This window comes from Morone saxatilis, unplaced genomic scaffold (genome assembly GCF_004916995.1).
Source record: "Morone saxatilis isolate NCDOM2014 unplaced genomic scaffold, NCSU_SB_2.0 Contig2, whole genome shotgun sequence".
Taxonomy (NCBI): Eukaryota; Metazoa; Chordata; class Actinopteri; family Moronidae; genus Morone; species Morone saxatilis.
In genome coordinates, this window is record NW_023339762.1 from 6,824,292 (window position 1) to 6,840,964 (window position 16,673).

A 16,673-nucleotide genomic window follows, 5' to 3' on the forward strand; every position below is an offset into this window, starting at 1 on the left:
TAATTCACGGTAATTATTATTATATCATTATTGCATAGCCTCAAACGTATGGGTAGCAATGGGTTAAATGCCTAGTAAAAGCACTTGAGCCAGGCGATACACTCACTATTGAGCAACACGCACAGTGAAACTCTGAACCTGTTTTCTTGTTTGATCTGTTTATATTGGCAGTAGTGGATTTGAAGTGAACCTCTTCACATTGCGGCTCGTCAGAGGGCGGCTCTTTGACTGCTCTTTACGCATCATTATAAAGCCTTAACTCCCTCCCTCTGCGCGCTGTGCCGCTCCGCTGCTGTGAGCCCTCAGTGTCTGGATCTGTGTTGTAGATAGATGGGCTAGATGCCACACGCCATTAGCTTACAGGTTGCAGAGGTTAAAAGTTTGATTTCCCATTTTTTGCCGTTCTTCTTCTTGTTGTTTTGGGGGCTTTTTTCTCCTTTGCTTGGATACCGCTGACTTAGGCATTGGATATGTGCACACAGGATGATGACAACCCCTTTCCTCCCCGTAGAAGTAAAATAAAATAGGCTTTCGCACATACTGGATTTACTCCTGCCGTTCCATATGAAGAAGTCAAAAGTAAGTGATTGATTTTGTGTGTTTGTTGTTTTTTTTATTTGAGGAAATAAACAGTTTGCTTTCCGGCGTGATGTGTGGGAGCCGGGACACGCTTTCTGAGGCTCTCGAGGAGTCAAAGTTAACCAGAAGCCTGTTAGATTCGACACTTTTTAAATTCCCTTCATATTATTCTCAAACATTGTGCAGTTTAGAAGAGAAACAGAGTGCTTTGTGGTCATTAATTGTATGTAAGTGCGAGCAGGAACAGAGTTGTTCGGTAGCGCTTCCTCTACTGCGGTGTACGTTAATTCCCTAGCTTCTTGTGGGGGCAAGGTGTTAAACCTGCTTTCCTCTCGCTTCCTCCAAAATGCAATTTAACCAGTTCAGTTTACGCAACGTGTGTTCATCCACGGCTTTCTTATTTTCATGTATTTATTTGTCATTTTTTGGAAGAGCAGCCCTCCTAAAGCCTCCCCGATCAATAAGTTTGTATTTGCGGCGCCAGTCTGGCACAGCCTATCCACGTCTGAGACGGTTCGCACCTTGCGTAACGGTCACTGAGACCTATTTAGTTTTATTCTTGATATGACTTGAGATGAGTTTTAATCGGGGAGAAGATAGAATTACTTTACACCTTTTTTTAACCTGCAGAACAGAGCTCTTTATGCGTAAAGCCGAACAGGTAACTTACTGACTGTCTTTTAATAAGGACAGATTTTCGAGTAGAAGTTGCTTTTCTGAACAGGCAACTGCTATTATATATATGTAATTTATCCGCCTTTCCAGGGTGACACAAATCTGTATCGAGTAAATTGAACTGTTGTTCATTAGGAATAATGTGAGGTCATGGTGTCAGTCTCTGCTTCTCTGAATATACCCTATTTATGTTTGTATTGGTGCTTCTTTGCCTGGTTGTGGCCTGAAACTGATAAATTCATATATATAAAAAATGAAACTACCTTTTCGTCACCTTACGTTCACCGGTTCAGGGTGCCCGATCAGGTTATTGAGGAGCCTATTTTACAGCGAGAACGGCCGCTGTCCGTCTGTAAGAGCGCTGCTGTGCATGCAAGCCCGGACACCATCATGTATGGCCTCTGGCATGGCTGACACAAAAATGTACAAATTGACGACTAAAGGTTTTTTTTAAGGCCATTCGTTTTACTGTAGCAAAGAAAAATCCATACATTACGCACAGGCCTGCAGTGTAACAGCAGCTGTCACCTTGATCCCTGTGGTGTATACATGGAAAGTTTGATCCTCCATCTATCCCAGCAGGTGACCACCTTTAGGGAACCAACCACTGTTAAACAGTGAAATGTGAAAACTCTCTTACATAGATTTAATGTGTGTGTGTGCGGGGTGTGCGTGCGTGTGAGTTGTGCGTTTAAGAAGGCGTGTAAACTAAATTTAGGCAGGTTTAACCTGCATTACATCCCACAGGCTGTTTGACTGAACCCTCAGGTTTTGGACTAATCTGTGCCTCACTCTGCTTGGCAATTTAAGCTCATTTTAATCACGATATCAGAAAATAAAAGGACACGAAACATTAATATTGATATTAAAGGGTGTGTATGCATGTGTGTCTACATGCATCTGGGGATACAAGTCTTTGATGTTTCCTGGAGGAAGGGTGGGCATTTCTGCATCCCTGCTGCTGTTAATCACATTCTGAGCAGAGTTTCCTTTATTCTTTTTTAATTAAGTTATACAGTAAGTTGCGCTGTGTGCCTGACTGAATTAATAGACACCTTTCATCTTTTATTTACTCTCCTTGCCACAGCTCCAGGTATTTCCACTGCCACGTAATCACATGTAGATAATATGTAGAGGGGTTGTCTCAATTTTTATGTTAAAACTGTGATGTAAAAATGCAAAAAACATTTCTAGCTTTTTTCAAGGACGCTATTCCTTTCCTATTTCCATTGGGGATTAGAGTATAAAAAAGGTCATTTATAGCAAATGTAATGATGTAATGATGGTACTATATTCGGTGTAATAAGTTATAACCAAGAACGAAATGGCTTAGATCCACTGTAATGAAAGTGATTGTTAGCAAAAGACTCTCACTCTTAGACAAGCTATGGCACATGCAGTGTATGCATGAGAGAAAGAGGAAGAGCCTGTCTAGACTTTCACACCTTAACAGAACATTTAACACCAGTAGGGAGCGCTAGTTTTCTGATGCCTGCACAGTGTTGGAGGGCTGCACAGGTCTTTGGGCTGTGGGAGGTTTAGAGAGAAATCTTGTGTCTGCTGTGCCCTTCTGTCCTCCCTAAAGAGACACATATTACATGTTAAAGTAATTTTTGCACTATTTACTGGTGATCTTTGTGATGATATAAAGCTTGCTGGTCTTTGACTGACTTCATGCATTTCCATCCAGGTGGAGTATTTTAAGTACCAGGATGATTTAGACGTACACATGGTCTAGCCAGAGGAGACAAGTTCTAACACACGCTGTAAATCCACAGGCCAACTGCTCACATAATGTTGGCTCAGTTTGCTTCTGCTTTATTGTTGAGGCCTTTGACCTGGCCTGCTGAGGACCAGTGTGTAGCATGAGGGCCCCCTTGAGTAAACTAAATCTTTTTTTTCCTTTTTTGATAGATTGATTGTCAAATAATTTTTTTTCAGCTTGTGAAAGATGCAGGTAGGTGCAGACCAGAAGGCAAAGAATGAAAAGAAAAGACAGACCGCTCTGCATCATTAGATTTATGTCACATGTTCTGGGAAGCATACAAGAGGTAGGCGTTGTAGTGATGTGTCAGAATTACACTCTGCAGTAATCACAGCTGAATAAATTTAGAAAATAAATCAAGACATGGCATATTTGAGTATAAAAACCAGATGCAATAAAGACTTAAATCTGCTAATCAAGGCTAATGATTTGTTTTAATAGTTTAGTAATCAGATAACATCAACAGCAGGAAAGGAAACCCAAAGCACTGAGTTAGTGCTACCATGCTGTGCAGTGTAAGTACACTCAGCGTAGAGCGCGCATTGTGTTGCAGAAACAAATAATGAGTACTCCGTCTGAAGTGGATCTTCTCATCTCAAGTAAGCATTCTCCGTCGCATCTGTGAACTTTAGCTCTCACTGTCAATAATTGTATCAGAAGCTCGCATCAGTCATGAATGCTTATTTGGCAAGGCTGCATATCTATGACTCATGTTTTAATCACCGCTCATACCAAGCTGAACATCTTTCATCAAGTTATTCACTTTGTGTTCAATGAGATCGCTGCCACATAACTTAATGTCAGCTAAACTACTTGAATGGTAATGTTAAATGTTAAATGTTTTCACATCTGAGACGCTGTTTTGTTTTTTTGGCTGTATCAAATGCAACAACACATAGATGTCTTGGGTATTATTTTACACACTTTTTTTTCTCTTTGATTTAGATTGCAAAGCAGGCACAGTTCAGCACCATTATGGACAAGCTAATTAAGAGCCCCCGTCCTTTGCACACAAAGCTAATGTTTGACCTAAAATCCAGGAGTCTCACCTCATTTGCACCATCTAGGTCCAAATAGGACAAACTTAATACTTGGGCTGTAAATTTAATTAAAAAAGTACAGCAAATCATGTAGTCTATCTAAACAAACGTGTGTTTCCTAAGATGTTTAGTGGAAAGTGCCATAATTAGCTCTAAAACTTTGTGTAGTCACATTCTTAAATGTTGGCTTTCCCCTTGTGGAAAAAAACAACACTTTTTTTTCGAACTGTAGAGCATGCCGAATCCATAAAAGCAACAACAAAGCAAACATGGTTTGAGTTACAGGATTTTCTTCTGTCACAGAGCCCAGGCCTCGTGTCTCAGCATTTGATGTCTTATTTCTGCAGCAACAAGACATTCAGTCTGCTGATCCAGAGAGAAGCCCGTCTGCAGTCACTGGACTACGTGCCCAGTCTAACCTTAACCCTGGCTCAAAGGAGACGTGTCTTTGGGTGAATGTATTTTGCAGGAAATCTGCTGATACGCCTTCTTGGAAATCCTGGTGTTTATCTGTGGTTGATTTCTCTAATGTACGAGTAAGGTGTGGCAGAGGTTTCAGAATATAGCCCAAAAGCCAGCCAGGAGTTAAAAAACACACAAGGAAGTTTGAGAATTTAAAAACTATTATTTTTTCTATCATAACCATTAACTGCTATGCTAAGGTCTATCAGTTAGGAATTCCTGCAGGCTTTTTCAACCTGATGTGCAAGCTTGAAATGACCGGTTGGATTGGTTTGAAGATTTATTAGATCCAGGTTCAGGCTTGTACAAAAGGCACAGTGAATAGGTGTCATGCAAACATTAGCGGGAACATTATGTGGATATGTATGTACCCGGTTTTCATGAAGTGTGTACAAGAAGTCATAGGGATTTAATTGTCTGAGGCAATTACCAGCACATAACACTAAACCCTCAAGACTGTGTCTCAAATCACTCCCTCTTTGCTACTTAGTGTGCTGTATTACATTTCTAACATAATATTTGAGTTGAATATTTGATGATTAGAATTGATATTCTTATTGTAGCCTTGCACACTTCATGAGTTTCTCAAATCTCAATTGATTATTAATATCACTATGGCGTACCCCTTAAATTGTCTACTGCTGTATGTAGTAAATACTGAACAAGGGAAAGATAGGTATGTCCAATTCTTTCAGACTGCAGCTCTGATTCAAAAGCACGAGCAACACTGAACATTTATCAAGAAAAAACAGTTTCCGGTTTTCTGTTTTATGTCATTTTAAAACATTTGGGTTTTGGCACGTTGGTCTGATGGTCACTGTGGGCTCTGGGAAATGGAACGGAACAAAATGTAATGGACATTTTCCACAGTTTCTTAGACTAAACCAGTAATCAATTCCTCGTAATGCACAATGTAAATAAAAATAAAATGCGTTTTTGTTGCTGCTCTAGCCAACATTCCTTCTGTGTTCGCAACAAGAATTCAGGACATAAATACAGCTGCTACTTTGAAAGCAGCACTTTACCACAGATATTCTAAGTCATATTTGATGAAGGACCCGCGTCAGGTCCCATTTATTACACTTACTTGAGCTACAGACTCTCTTATTATCAGTGTCCCTGAATTGAAAGCAAGTGCTTGTTTAAAGGGAACTTGATTGACTCACTGAGAGTGCAAATGTTAGAAACGCTTCAGCAGGTGCAACAAGGGTTCATTTAAATATTCTCCTCTGCAGTATTCTCGGCAAGAAACAGAATATGAAAATGTTGAATTTAGTGGTTTCTGTTTTGGCTAAGAGACATAAGGGCATAGTTTGAACCCTCTTTGGACCCACAGTGCTTCCTCACATGAACCTGTCCTCTCTGTCTCATATGATAATTCTTGATATTTTGAAAACATCAAGCCACACTTCCAGTGGTTTTAAATTTAGTTAGAGGGTTCATTGCTCTGCTGTGGGTTGGGAAAATTTCTCCACACTCGTAGTCTTGCAAAACCTTTTAAAAAGCCACTGGATAAACTCTGAAATTTATGGTCTGCAAGTCTGTTTTTGTTGGTCCCTGAAACGTTGACATTTAGGAGATACAAGGTTTTGCAGAGTAGCCACAAAATCTTTCAAAGTATTCTCCCGGCAGTTGTGGATGTAACCCTCACACCCTTTCTGTTGAAAGCTACCAGAAATGTTGATGAAGTAGGAATTTAAACTCTCCTACTGTGCCTCATTTGGCCAATGTGAAGCTACAGCACATTCTATCGTCTGGATAACGTTACATTAAAAGCTGAGACCTGACAAATCTGAATGTAATATTTCCCTAGAGGCTTAGTTATATTTACTTAAACAGGATTAGAGTGTTCATGTGTTTTTTTATCTTTGTATGAAGGGGAAATTTTTTGTTGATTTGGTTTCACATCTTTTAAAGCAGCAGCCTGCTGTCACAGAATAATAGAAGAAACATCATCTGGTGAAGTCGATGACATCTCAAACAAACTGCAAAGTGATCGGTGGATTATTCCCACCCTTTCTGTAAAGAAACATGAAATTTATTGAGCACACTCATTGGGTTGTGGTTGTGTTATACTTTTTTTTTAGGCTCTTTAAATACCTCAGGTCTGTGTGATTGGCATGTTGTCTTAAACTAGTAGAACTCACAGAAGCTTGAGATCCCTTACTCATGCGGGACTGCTGGATATTTTTACGAGCTCAGTCATCAGTGAGCTATCCCAGTGTACATCTGGCTCAGAACAGTCGCTGCTGGAGGGCCTTTAGATTGGTTTAATTTGTTTCATGTTCATAGAAATCTTGATGACTAATAGTAGATCTGTTGGCTTGGAAATTGCAGTTTCCACATGATTAGTTCTTCCTCGTGCAATGATTAGAAGCCACAAAGGATGACTGATCTGAATCTTTGTGCGAGTTTTGTCATAAGAACATTGTTTTATGCTTGACATCTTGTGCAACCGACTAAAACTGTTCCTTGTGATTTTTAAACACTGTTTAATGCAGTTTTTCTCAGTTTTAGCATGACAGTGGGAGTGTATTCATGCCTGTAGTTGGGTTCATTTGATCTGGACCCAGGGATGTAAGTTCTGGTCCGAACCAAGAGGAGTAAACATGAAACTATACAGACTGACAGGTAACTCCTTAATTGGATGGTTTTGGCGATTGTCATTTTGCATCATCAGGACCCACCTGACAGAAGTTTATGTTCTTTGGTCGCATGTGAAGAAATAATTAAGCATCAGCATTATTAGTATTATTAGACTGCAAACCGATATTTATATAATAACTAACAGGTTGAGGCAGGATGAAAGGGAGGTGTGTTATATAGTAAGGATTCAGGGATTATTATTGTGTGATTGCCCTTCACACACTTTTTAATGGACTTAATGAACTGACGAAGTGACACTGACATTAAGTAGGTTACAAGAGCAGCAGTTCTAACTCTTTGATCTATTAATCAGGTGAAATACCCACCCTGACGGGCAAAATGATTACCATTTTTGGCTCATCCAGATCAATTATAAGACCACTTCCTGAACACAATCAGTAGATGCTTTTGTTAGTAGTTTAGCTTTTGAAATTGTGCTAAAATCACATGCCACAAAATCCTGTTCATTTATTTTCTTGCCGACCACAGCCTGCATGTTTTGTCCTTCATCTGAGTGTGATTGCTGTGTAGACCCCAAAACTTTGAGGAAGCATTCAATGCCTGCTCTCAGTACTGAGAGTTTTCAATAGTCTACTTTGCTACGAACACAATTTTTTCCGTACTAAAAAGGTGTTGAGATTCAATACCCAGCCGAATTTCAAAACATCTGTACAATTCAGTGTGTAACAGAAACCAAAAAGGTAGCACATGTTGCTGATCAGCTGCAACATTGTTTACGCCTTGTGTGATCAGAGCAAACAGCATAATAGATTATTTGGAATTGAATAACTGGTCCACAATGGTCTGGTTAACATCAGGGTGACAGCCATTACCGACAACAGTCATACATATCCAGGGATGAATCACAAGATCAAAACTTCAAAAGATATATGTATTTTTTTTTACAATTCACTACCTTCTTTGCCAGACAAGTTAAAAACTTAGCTGAACTGTAGGTGAGAACTTCTGAAAGTCAAAACTTGTCAGGACATCCATAAGGGAATCTGATAAAAAAGCACAGTTGCACAACTCAACTTTCTTCCTTGTTGTCCAAGCCAAATTCCCCTCCTGTAGTTACCGTATATTAACAAGATCCTCCCTTGAAGTTATTTGTTTACATAGTAAGTTATGGCTATATAAAGAGACTGTAAGGGGAACATAAAATTACGCTTTTCCTTTCCAAGGAAAACAACAGAGAGCATACAGTCATCAAATGCATTTTATCTTCATCCTCCCCCTTTTCAAATTTGCTCTCAGTAGCAAGATCAGATTTCCTGCGAGACACCAAGGGATGCCTTGATTGCAATCAAAGCATCAGTAGTTCAAGTCAACACGTCCCCTTAAGAGGCAGCTATTTATTTGGTTAAATTATGGCCAGGTTCACTCATAAGAGTTCCATACAAATGTAAAACAGCAAAATTTCACAGTAACAAAGCAATTATCCATCAGTTGATGTAACAAGGGCCATAATTCTTCAATTACACATTGGGACTCTCAGGAAGTGTCAGAGACAATAATCTAATTCAGCCACTGCTCCATCTCAAACAACAAATGTCAGGAGAAATTCCTCTCAGGAAACATGGAATAACAACATTTCACTAAGCCAAAGGACACTCGCTGGTTCCAAGTTTGAAATAGGAATCCCGTGTATGTCCCTGAAAATAGCAGCTCTCGATTGTTTTTCCTCTCTGTGCCCATTGTTTACTTAGATACATTTGTGTTTTCACCATTAAAACTTCTAATCCTCTCCAGATCACCGACACTAATATTTTGTTAAAGGGCCGCAGCGTTTGGTACACACTAATCTTTGAAACCCATTGTTTAACACCACGGGTGTTCTCTGTAAATTCCAACAAAGCCATGGTGAGGTCTGGTTTCATTAGACATTTGAAAAGGTTTGTTTGTTTCCTGTTTTTCTCAACAACATATGCTTAGTCACACACACAACAAAACAAATGGTTTTCATGTTGAATTAAATGAGCCGTTTCTCAGTTGTTCAGCAACTAAAGTATCTTTTACTATAGCTATGTGCGGCAGCTTGCTCGTTATTGTGAGCACCGGTGCCATTAAGTGGTTTAATCCCACAGGGCCTTTGCCTCTGTCTGTCCAGGTGTTTGTAATATGTTTCTACACACCTGGATAGCGTTACTCAGGGGGCAGATACACCAGTGGGTGCCATCTTTCTGTGTGACATCATTATGTGTTTTTCTTAGGTTGCCCATCCAACATGCTCAATAATAAATGTATTTTGCATTTGCCATTTAGTAAGGTATTCATTAAGGTCTCAATTTCTCTCTTCATGTTTTGCTAATTTGCCTTTCAGAAATGTAGCCCTTTGCAAACAGAGATGCATCGATCCAATCTGCTGGATCAGGTGCGGCTAGATCTGCCCTTATTAAGCTAATCGGGTATCCGCCAATCCCATGTGCATAATAGTATCTTAGTTATTCCATGCAGTGAGGTAGCTGTACTATATTAAGAGGATCGGGTATCGACCAGATCCAAATTAAATACAGTTTCAGGCTGTCTAATTCATCCCAGTGAGTTCTTGCAGTGAGGTAGCAACAGCTATAATTATTCAGGGTTATTAATTTGGCAAAAAGAGAGCAATGGTATTGAATCAGTAATTAGTACCCATAGTTTAGGTATTGGTATTGGGATAGGATTAGGTGTAGGTATTGGTAGAGGAAAAAAAACAACTTTTATTGCATCTTTAATTGCTAGTTGCTGTCAAGTTGAACTGGAGCAAACACATACACCTAGCAAAATAGTGGTTGTTGTCGATCCATTTATTGTTGATAATGTTGAGACACATTTTTTTCCGTTTGAAATTTTAGAGGCTTAGAGGTTCTGACAGGTCTCTTATACTGTGTAGTGTTTTTCTAATACACAATATTAACCATGTTCAACTCATGTGCAACAGTCATTACCACCAAGAAGTGCCTCTTAAGTTTCAGCACTACCAGTTTGATTCTATATGGCTCCTCTCTATTACCTTGAAGTGTATTTTATTAGTGCCAGCAGATTGTTAAGTGCACCTCAGCAGACAGCAGCAGTAGACTGAATGTTCTTAAATGCTAATTTGATTTACACATGAAGTAAGTGAGCTCTAGTCTCTTGAAAATCAAGTGCATGTCCAGGCTTTGTTAATTTAGCGTTTTTTCTGTACTGGTTTATGGTCTGAAAATACATTTAACAGGTCATATTTTTAATATGTAATCCAGGTTACAGATTGGGTGATAACTGCAGTCTGGCTTCTGCTAATGTTTGACTTGGTTCAACACAAAATACATTTTTGATAATAGATACTTAAGCAGTTGCAGTCTTTTATATTTTTATTGTTTTCTTTTGTCTCCTGAATATTGAGGATTGAATCTGTGCAGTTTATCCATTGAGATGTTAAATATTGACATGTGAATATGACTAAGGTACTTCCTGGTGGCTTGTGACCTGTACTGACTGATATAAACAACATCCTGAACAACACATATACACATTTCAACAATTATTTTAGTAGTCGGCGTGATAGATTATGGCTGGGAATGAAGTGGGAATTGCTTTTGACACAAAAACAGCAAACACAAAAAGCTGAGGTCCAAAAACAAACCTATGAATGATGCATTAATTTGAAAGCCTTGGTTAGCCTGGAGCTACTCTAGAACATCTGGACAGCAACAGCAGCCTAGTATTTTCTTTGCACAGCCTTTATCATCTGCCCTGTTTTAATCCTCATTATGAAACATGGGAACTAATATCACATGGCAAAACAATGATCTAGGAAAAAGATTAGTATAAAATATCCATCTCTTGGACAAAACAGGCTGCATGTTGCTATGGTGGACTAATGTCATGCAAGGTCCTGTGTTCTGCTTTTATGAGATTATGTGGTTAAGAGGGCCACAAGGCCGGTGGTCTGGAGAGCCTGTTCAGCTAATGATGCCTCGGGTTCAAAGTGGTGGTGGAAAATGAGAGGGGGGTAATCATCCTCAGCATCAATATGATGAGGGAGAGCAGGCTCGCAGGCCTTGAGAGCTGTAATGCACCTGACAATGATGGACAAGAGGGCTTTAGATTGGAGGATTGCACCTGACCGCTCAACAGTTTTGGTTTGATGTCAGCTGGTTCCGCTGTGAGAATAAAGGTGGGTTATTTGCTTCATTAAGGACACAGCAATAGCATCGCTTTTAGTGTTCCAGTTATATTCACCATTTTCAGCATGGGAAATAGTTTCATTCCCTGGGAGTGCTGCTGTGACTTCAGTCACATAAGGTCACTGAGAGAGTGTCAGGGAAACATTCAAATGAGTGAGTTGAAGTCATCTCGATTTTCTCACTGAAGCCTTCTTGTTTGTTGATATGTTTGGCTCAAGCTGTGTGTTGGGAGTCCATGAACATTTTTGGAACTTGTAGAAACAAGATCTGTTTGTTTTTGCACGGGTAGAATTTAACCAAGATGTTTTCCCATCTATTTCCTTGTTTAAATAAGACGGCTCACGATAAGATAGGAATTGTGCAACTTGGTTTTATAATACCATGTTGTATATGCTTCTGTGCACTGCATCACACAACATTGTTGTAAGCATTACAAGATGGTTTAAACTTTTAACATTTATTACAATAATATCCAAGCTACATTTCATCTGGCTGACAAACTACATTCATATTTATACAAATATGTCTACTTTCATATACTGCGAGAACTAAGAAAGGTAGATCAAAGTAAATTAGTTACAAAACTCTACTTGTGTCTTCTTTTTCAGGACTTGAAGAGTAGGAGACTAATTCAGACTAATGATTTCTCAAAGCGTTGTAACTGTAACTGAAGAGGCTGCACCTCTAATTCATTATTTTGGACTATTCTGACCAAAATGTTGCTTAAACAAAACCCGCACATGCAGAATAATCACTGGCCAGCAGTTCTTTTCATAGGGTGAAGCTCATTGTGTAGCATATCAGTGGCTTTCCCAGTGTTAGGTCTTTTTTGTGAATAGGTAGTTTTTCATTACATTGTTCAACAGCCAGGTGCAAATTTATAGATGGATTTAATGGCAATTAGCCATGCCTGGGTTGATGATTTATATGTAACGTAATAACAATAATGTGATTCTTGTTGGTAGGTGGAAACAATTACTTAAAGATTCATGATATGCATTGCTAATAGCTTATATTGAAGCATTTGATAATAATTATGCACATTATTGCATCCCTTATATGTTGTATGTCCATACAGTTTGTATAACAGTTAGTGATGGCTTGATTTGAAGGGGTTTTATTGGGCCAAGAATGGCATTGTACCAGATAATGCTTACATTGATGAAGGTAGAGTTTGCCCAAATGCATCTTTTTATATGGTCAAACCTAACAGCTCACGCTGCTTCTTTATTGTTAACTCCTTCAAAATATTCAAATATAGTCCAATGAGCCCAAAACAGCACTAAAATGAACCTGTTGAGAGTACAGTGCATGCATGTGTATGGCAGTTGTGACTTTAAATTTTAAACCTTACCAGCAATGAGAGCGTTCAGAAGCATAGTGTTTTGCCTGCCAGATTTTGTTTTCTTACTCGGATTTTGTTGATTTTGTGATTTTTCCTTGATTTATGTGCTTCTGCCATAGTTAAGTAGGCTATGTAGCTAAAAAGTTTCTAATGTGATATACAATCAGGATTCTGCACAGGTTGTTTGAACTGCTCTGTGCAGCTTGATGTGGCTTCCATCAAAAATAGATATGGCATGTATTTTAAGCAAAGCAGAGCAGAAAGAGACTCCTGGGACACTTCTAAAATGCACGTACATGTTTATATTCATTTTCCACTTAACTGGTATGCAGTTACACTGTCTCTAGAATTTCCTTCACTTTCAGTTGCACTTTCCTGTAATCTTAATTGAGAATCAGCAGTATTATCAAGAGTAACTTAACAGCAGAAAACGTCATTTACAGAACTAATCAATAATGCTGCAAAGTATGGTGGTATGGTAGCATGAGAACATGATGTTTTACATGGTAGACGAAAGTCCGACAGGAGCCGTCTAGACAGATCGATAATGTGATAGCCAAAGGTTTGCAAGGAGGTCCTGAGTTGGCCTAAGTTTTTCTGTGAAATCCTTAATGGTTGTAGGTCTGCTCTGAACCTTTGGTAAGTAAAAGCCAATGATATGGACAAAGTATTTCTAGAGGAGTACAATGAATGCACATTGTTAAATCTACTAGAGAGGTAATAGTCCTGCCCTCAGTTTATCTGTCTATCAAACATGAATGGATTTCCATGAAACCTGGAGGACAGATCAGCATTGGAGAAAAAAAAACAATTAACTATACTTTGGTGGTAGACATTAGACAGTAATGTTTTGGCTATTAACTTTACTCATAATTAATAACATAATCAAATTTTACTGACATGGTCAATAAAAGAAAATGTTACATCATGTTTGAATGGTTAAATTTAACAATGTAGAAAAAATATTAAATTATACACTCCTTGGGCACCCACAAAAGGAGTGTATGACATCTATATCTGTCATACATTTTAAGTCAGGCCTTTCATAGAAATGAAAACTAAAAGGCCCTGGGAGAGTGTGAACCTGTACACAAGTCAAGTTTAGAAGTAAATGCCAAATCTGGACCACCATCAAAATCTAATCCGTTGCTCCATTCCCCAAGACCCGTCTACCCATAACTTTAAGAAAATCTGTGTTTCAGAAAACAACTTCACAACTTGTCAGCACCAAGAGCTCCAGTGAGATTTGAACCTCCAGCTTGCTATCAAAACTTGCAGCTCTTCTAACATGAGTAGCTTTCCGCTGGCTTGTTTCATGGGCTGTCAATCTGTCTCATAAAGACCTAGGGAATGGCTGCTAATATTTCTGTCATCACTCTCACATCACATCCTGCTGTGTATACTGCTGTGTTTACTTGACCGTGCTTGCTCTCACAAAAAAGCCACAGGGATGACCATAAGTTTTCAAAGAATTCAAAGAACAGCAAATGACGGTGAATGGCAACTATGAGCTCAGCTTGCCAGTCCCAGCTGCTCTGCTTTAAGCATGCAGGGTGCAGATGTGTTCAGAACATTTTACCTCCTTTCTGGCTTTATTCTACATACTAAATGCACATGTAACGTAGATCGAAACATCCTTGATTTTCTGTAAATGTTTGCATATAGTCTTGTTGAACATTTTTTTTCAAGCTAAAATTAATTGGCAAAGACATGTAATGTCATAGTAAGCACACACTGTAGGTGGATTCAGCTGGGTAGTGGCAATGCTCACAACATGGACCGGGCTTTCTGAGCGACACCTCATCATTGCTGTTTTTGACTGTGTGTCAAAATGACAGAAGCCTTTCTTCAAGGGATTCCGTCTTTTTAATTAGTCTTTTCACCGATCGTCTAGAAAGGATATTTCCTTTGCTGTTTGATGTTTGTGAAATTTATGGCTACTGCTTACTGACTCATCTTTTAAACAAACTTTGCAGGGATGAAACAGGGTAGTGTCAGCGAAATTCCCATTGATAGAAACCATGCAGCGAACGTGTCTATACAATGTAAATTTACAATCTAATGGCCTTTTTAAACCTGCATCTTCCCTTCAGAGCTGGTGTCTAAGATATGTGTCTAAAAGTGTCAGATCACATGGAGAACCACATGGATTAATTTAGCCGATAAGGCTTCCATGTATCTGTAACAATCTTCCCTGTAATTCATTTTGATATAGCACAGTTTCTGCAGAAGCGGTGAAGGGGCATTTGTTCGGGGTAGAGATAATATTGCTTAAAGCGAGTAATTTCAGCAGTTGATATTACCCCGAAACGGAATTTTGCCAAGTCTGTAAACTCAGATAAGCCCACGTGTTTTGAGGAAGACAAAGATCCCATTGTTTATTTTCATATTTGCATCTTGTGCATAATTTCCTTTAAAAGTAAAGAATGTAGAGGAATCTATTGAGATTTGTTAAAGAGTTTTGGGGGTCAACTTTTGCTTTGCTGAGCAACTTGTAACATGACTTAATAAGGACTTCTCTGATTTCATTCACTGTTGTTATCCTGTACAAAAGTGCTTCATGACATGCAGAGGTTGAGACATAACTTGATTGACTTGACTCTCCTAAAACATTGCTTGCTTATCATCCCTGTCTGCCATATGAAGACGATTACTTTTGGTGAGGAGTAGAAGCGAGACGGAAGTGAATTACATCCCATCTGCCCTTTACATGGTGCTTTTCCTTTGGCCTTTCCTGCTGTTGATGGATCATTGTTCCATTCTCTTCCTGTTGTGGCCCTGTCTGACAAATATATAGTGACAAGAGGAACGTGGGTGGCGGATGACAAAAGTATGAATGTGTGCAACTGTGAATGAGAAACAAATTGCTGCAAATGAGCAAGCAAGGGTCATTAAACATTTGCTTAAATAAACTATAGAACAAAATCCTGTTTTACTGGTTGAAGTGCCTGAAGATTAGACATGAGTAAGCTCACTATGATCTTTTTATCCCTCTCACTGAGTCCCTTTGTGAAACACTCAAAAGCTTTACTTGTTAAAGAAGAGGTTCACTTTCAAGCTTGGTGAATTGTTTTGGGTTGGGCTCTGACTGGCCCTAATCTCTATTAAGAGGAGACTTGTGGGTCTATTGCATAATATGGTCAGACTGGCACAGAGAAGTCGTAGGAGGTCAGCCAGATTGCATGGCAACTGTTAATGTATAGTTGGTCAATGTAGCTCCATGACACTGTAAAATAGCTAAAGGTAGAGGCAGATCACAGGCCTGTCACCATGAGAAAGAATTGTGTTCAACACCATGTAGTTCCCCATTTCCTAAAGGCATCTTAAAGATAACTCGTGAAGTTTTCCGTCTAAACAAACAAAAGTGTGTTTACATTAACTGTTCCTTAAAAAAAGGCATTGCCTGTATCCTTTAGGTATAACAAACATGGTGAGTGCCTTTTCTTCCTTAACAACAGAACATTGCAAAGCCGGTTTTATTCTGTGAATTGATTTCATCTGTTTACTTATTTTCTTTAATGGTTTTTGTTTGTGCATCACTACATTTGTTGGTGCATTTACATCAACAACTGTCAATCTGTGGAATATAGCTAGAGGCTAGCTAGATGGCTCCTACTTAAGTGTAGTCCATTATGAGTTAATGTGCACTGGTGGCTTCAAGTTTCTACGCCACACTTTTATAAATTGCATACTGGACCAGACAAGACTTCCAAACTATTTGTGATGTCACAAATCATGCTTTTAGGCCCCACCCCTTAAAATCTGATTTTCAGTTAGCACAGAGAAATGTTCTACTTTCAGCAGATGAATGTAAAAACATCCCTCTAGTGTTAAACTCTGCACACGCATCATTCTGCACAGTAAAGCTCAAACTTCTAACTGTAGGAACAACAAGAAAACAGATGACAAAAAAGGTGCCGTGTTACTATTTTCAATGTGTACCTCACTATGATGCATGTTTGATGAGTTGTAGACACATTTCAACATCTTCTGGCACTGAGCAATGCTGT

At 39.0% G+C, this 16,673-nt stretch overlaps 1 protein-coding gene across 1 annotated transcript in view; it reads left to right on the forward strand.

Annotated features, from left to right (window-relative positions):
- Positions 1-250: 250 nt before the first annotated feature.
- Positions 251-16,673, forward strand: part of kitlga (kit ligand a) — a 29,098-nt gene continuing 12,675 nt past the window's right edge. Inside the window, exon 1 of the mRNA XM_035665186.1 lies at positions 251-579. Within this exon, the coding sequence (XP_035521079.1) occupies positions 565-579 (15 nt within the window). The 5' untranslated portion in view covers positions 251-564. The remainder of the gene's footprint in view (positions 580-16,673) is intronic.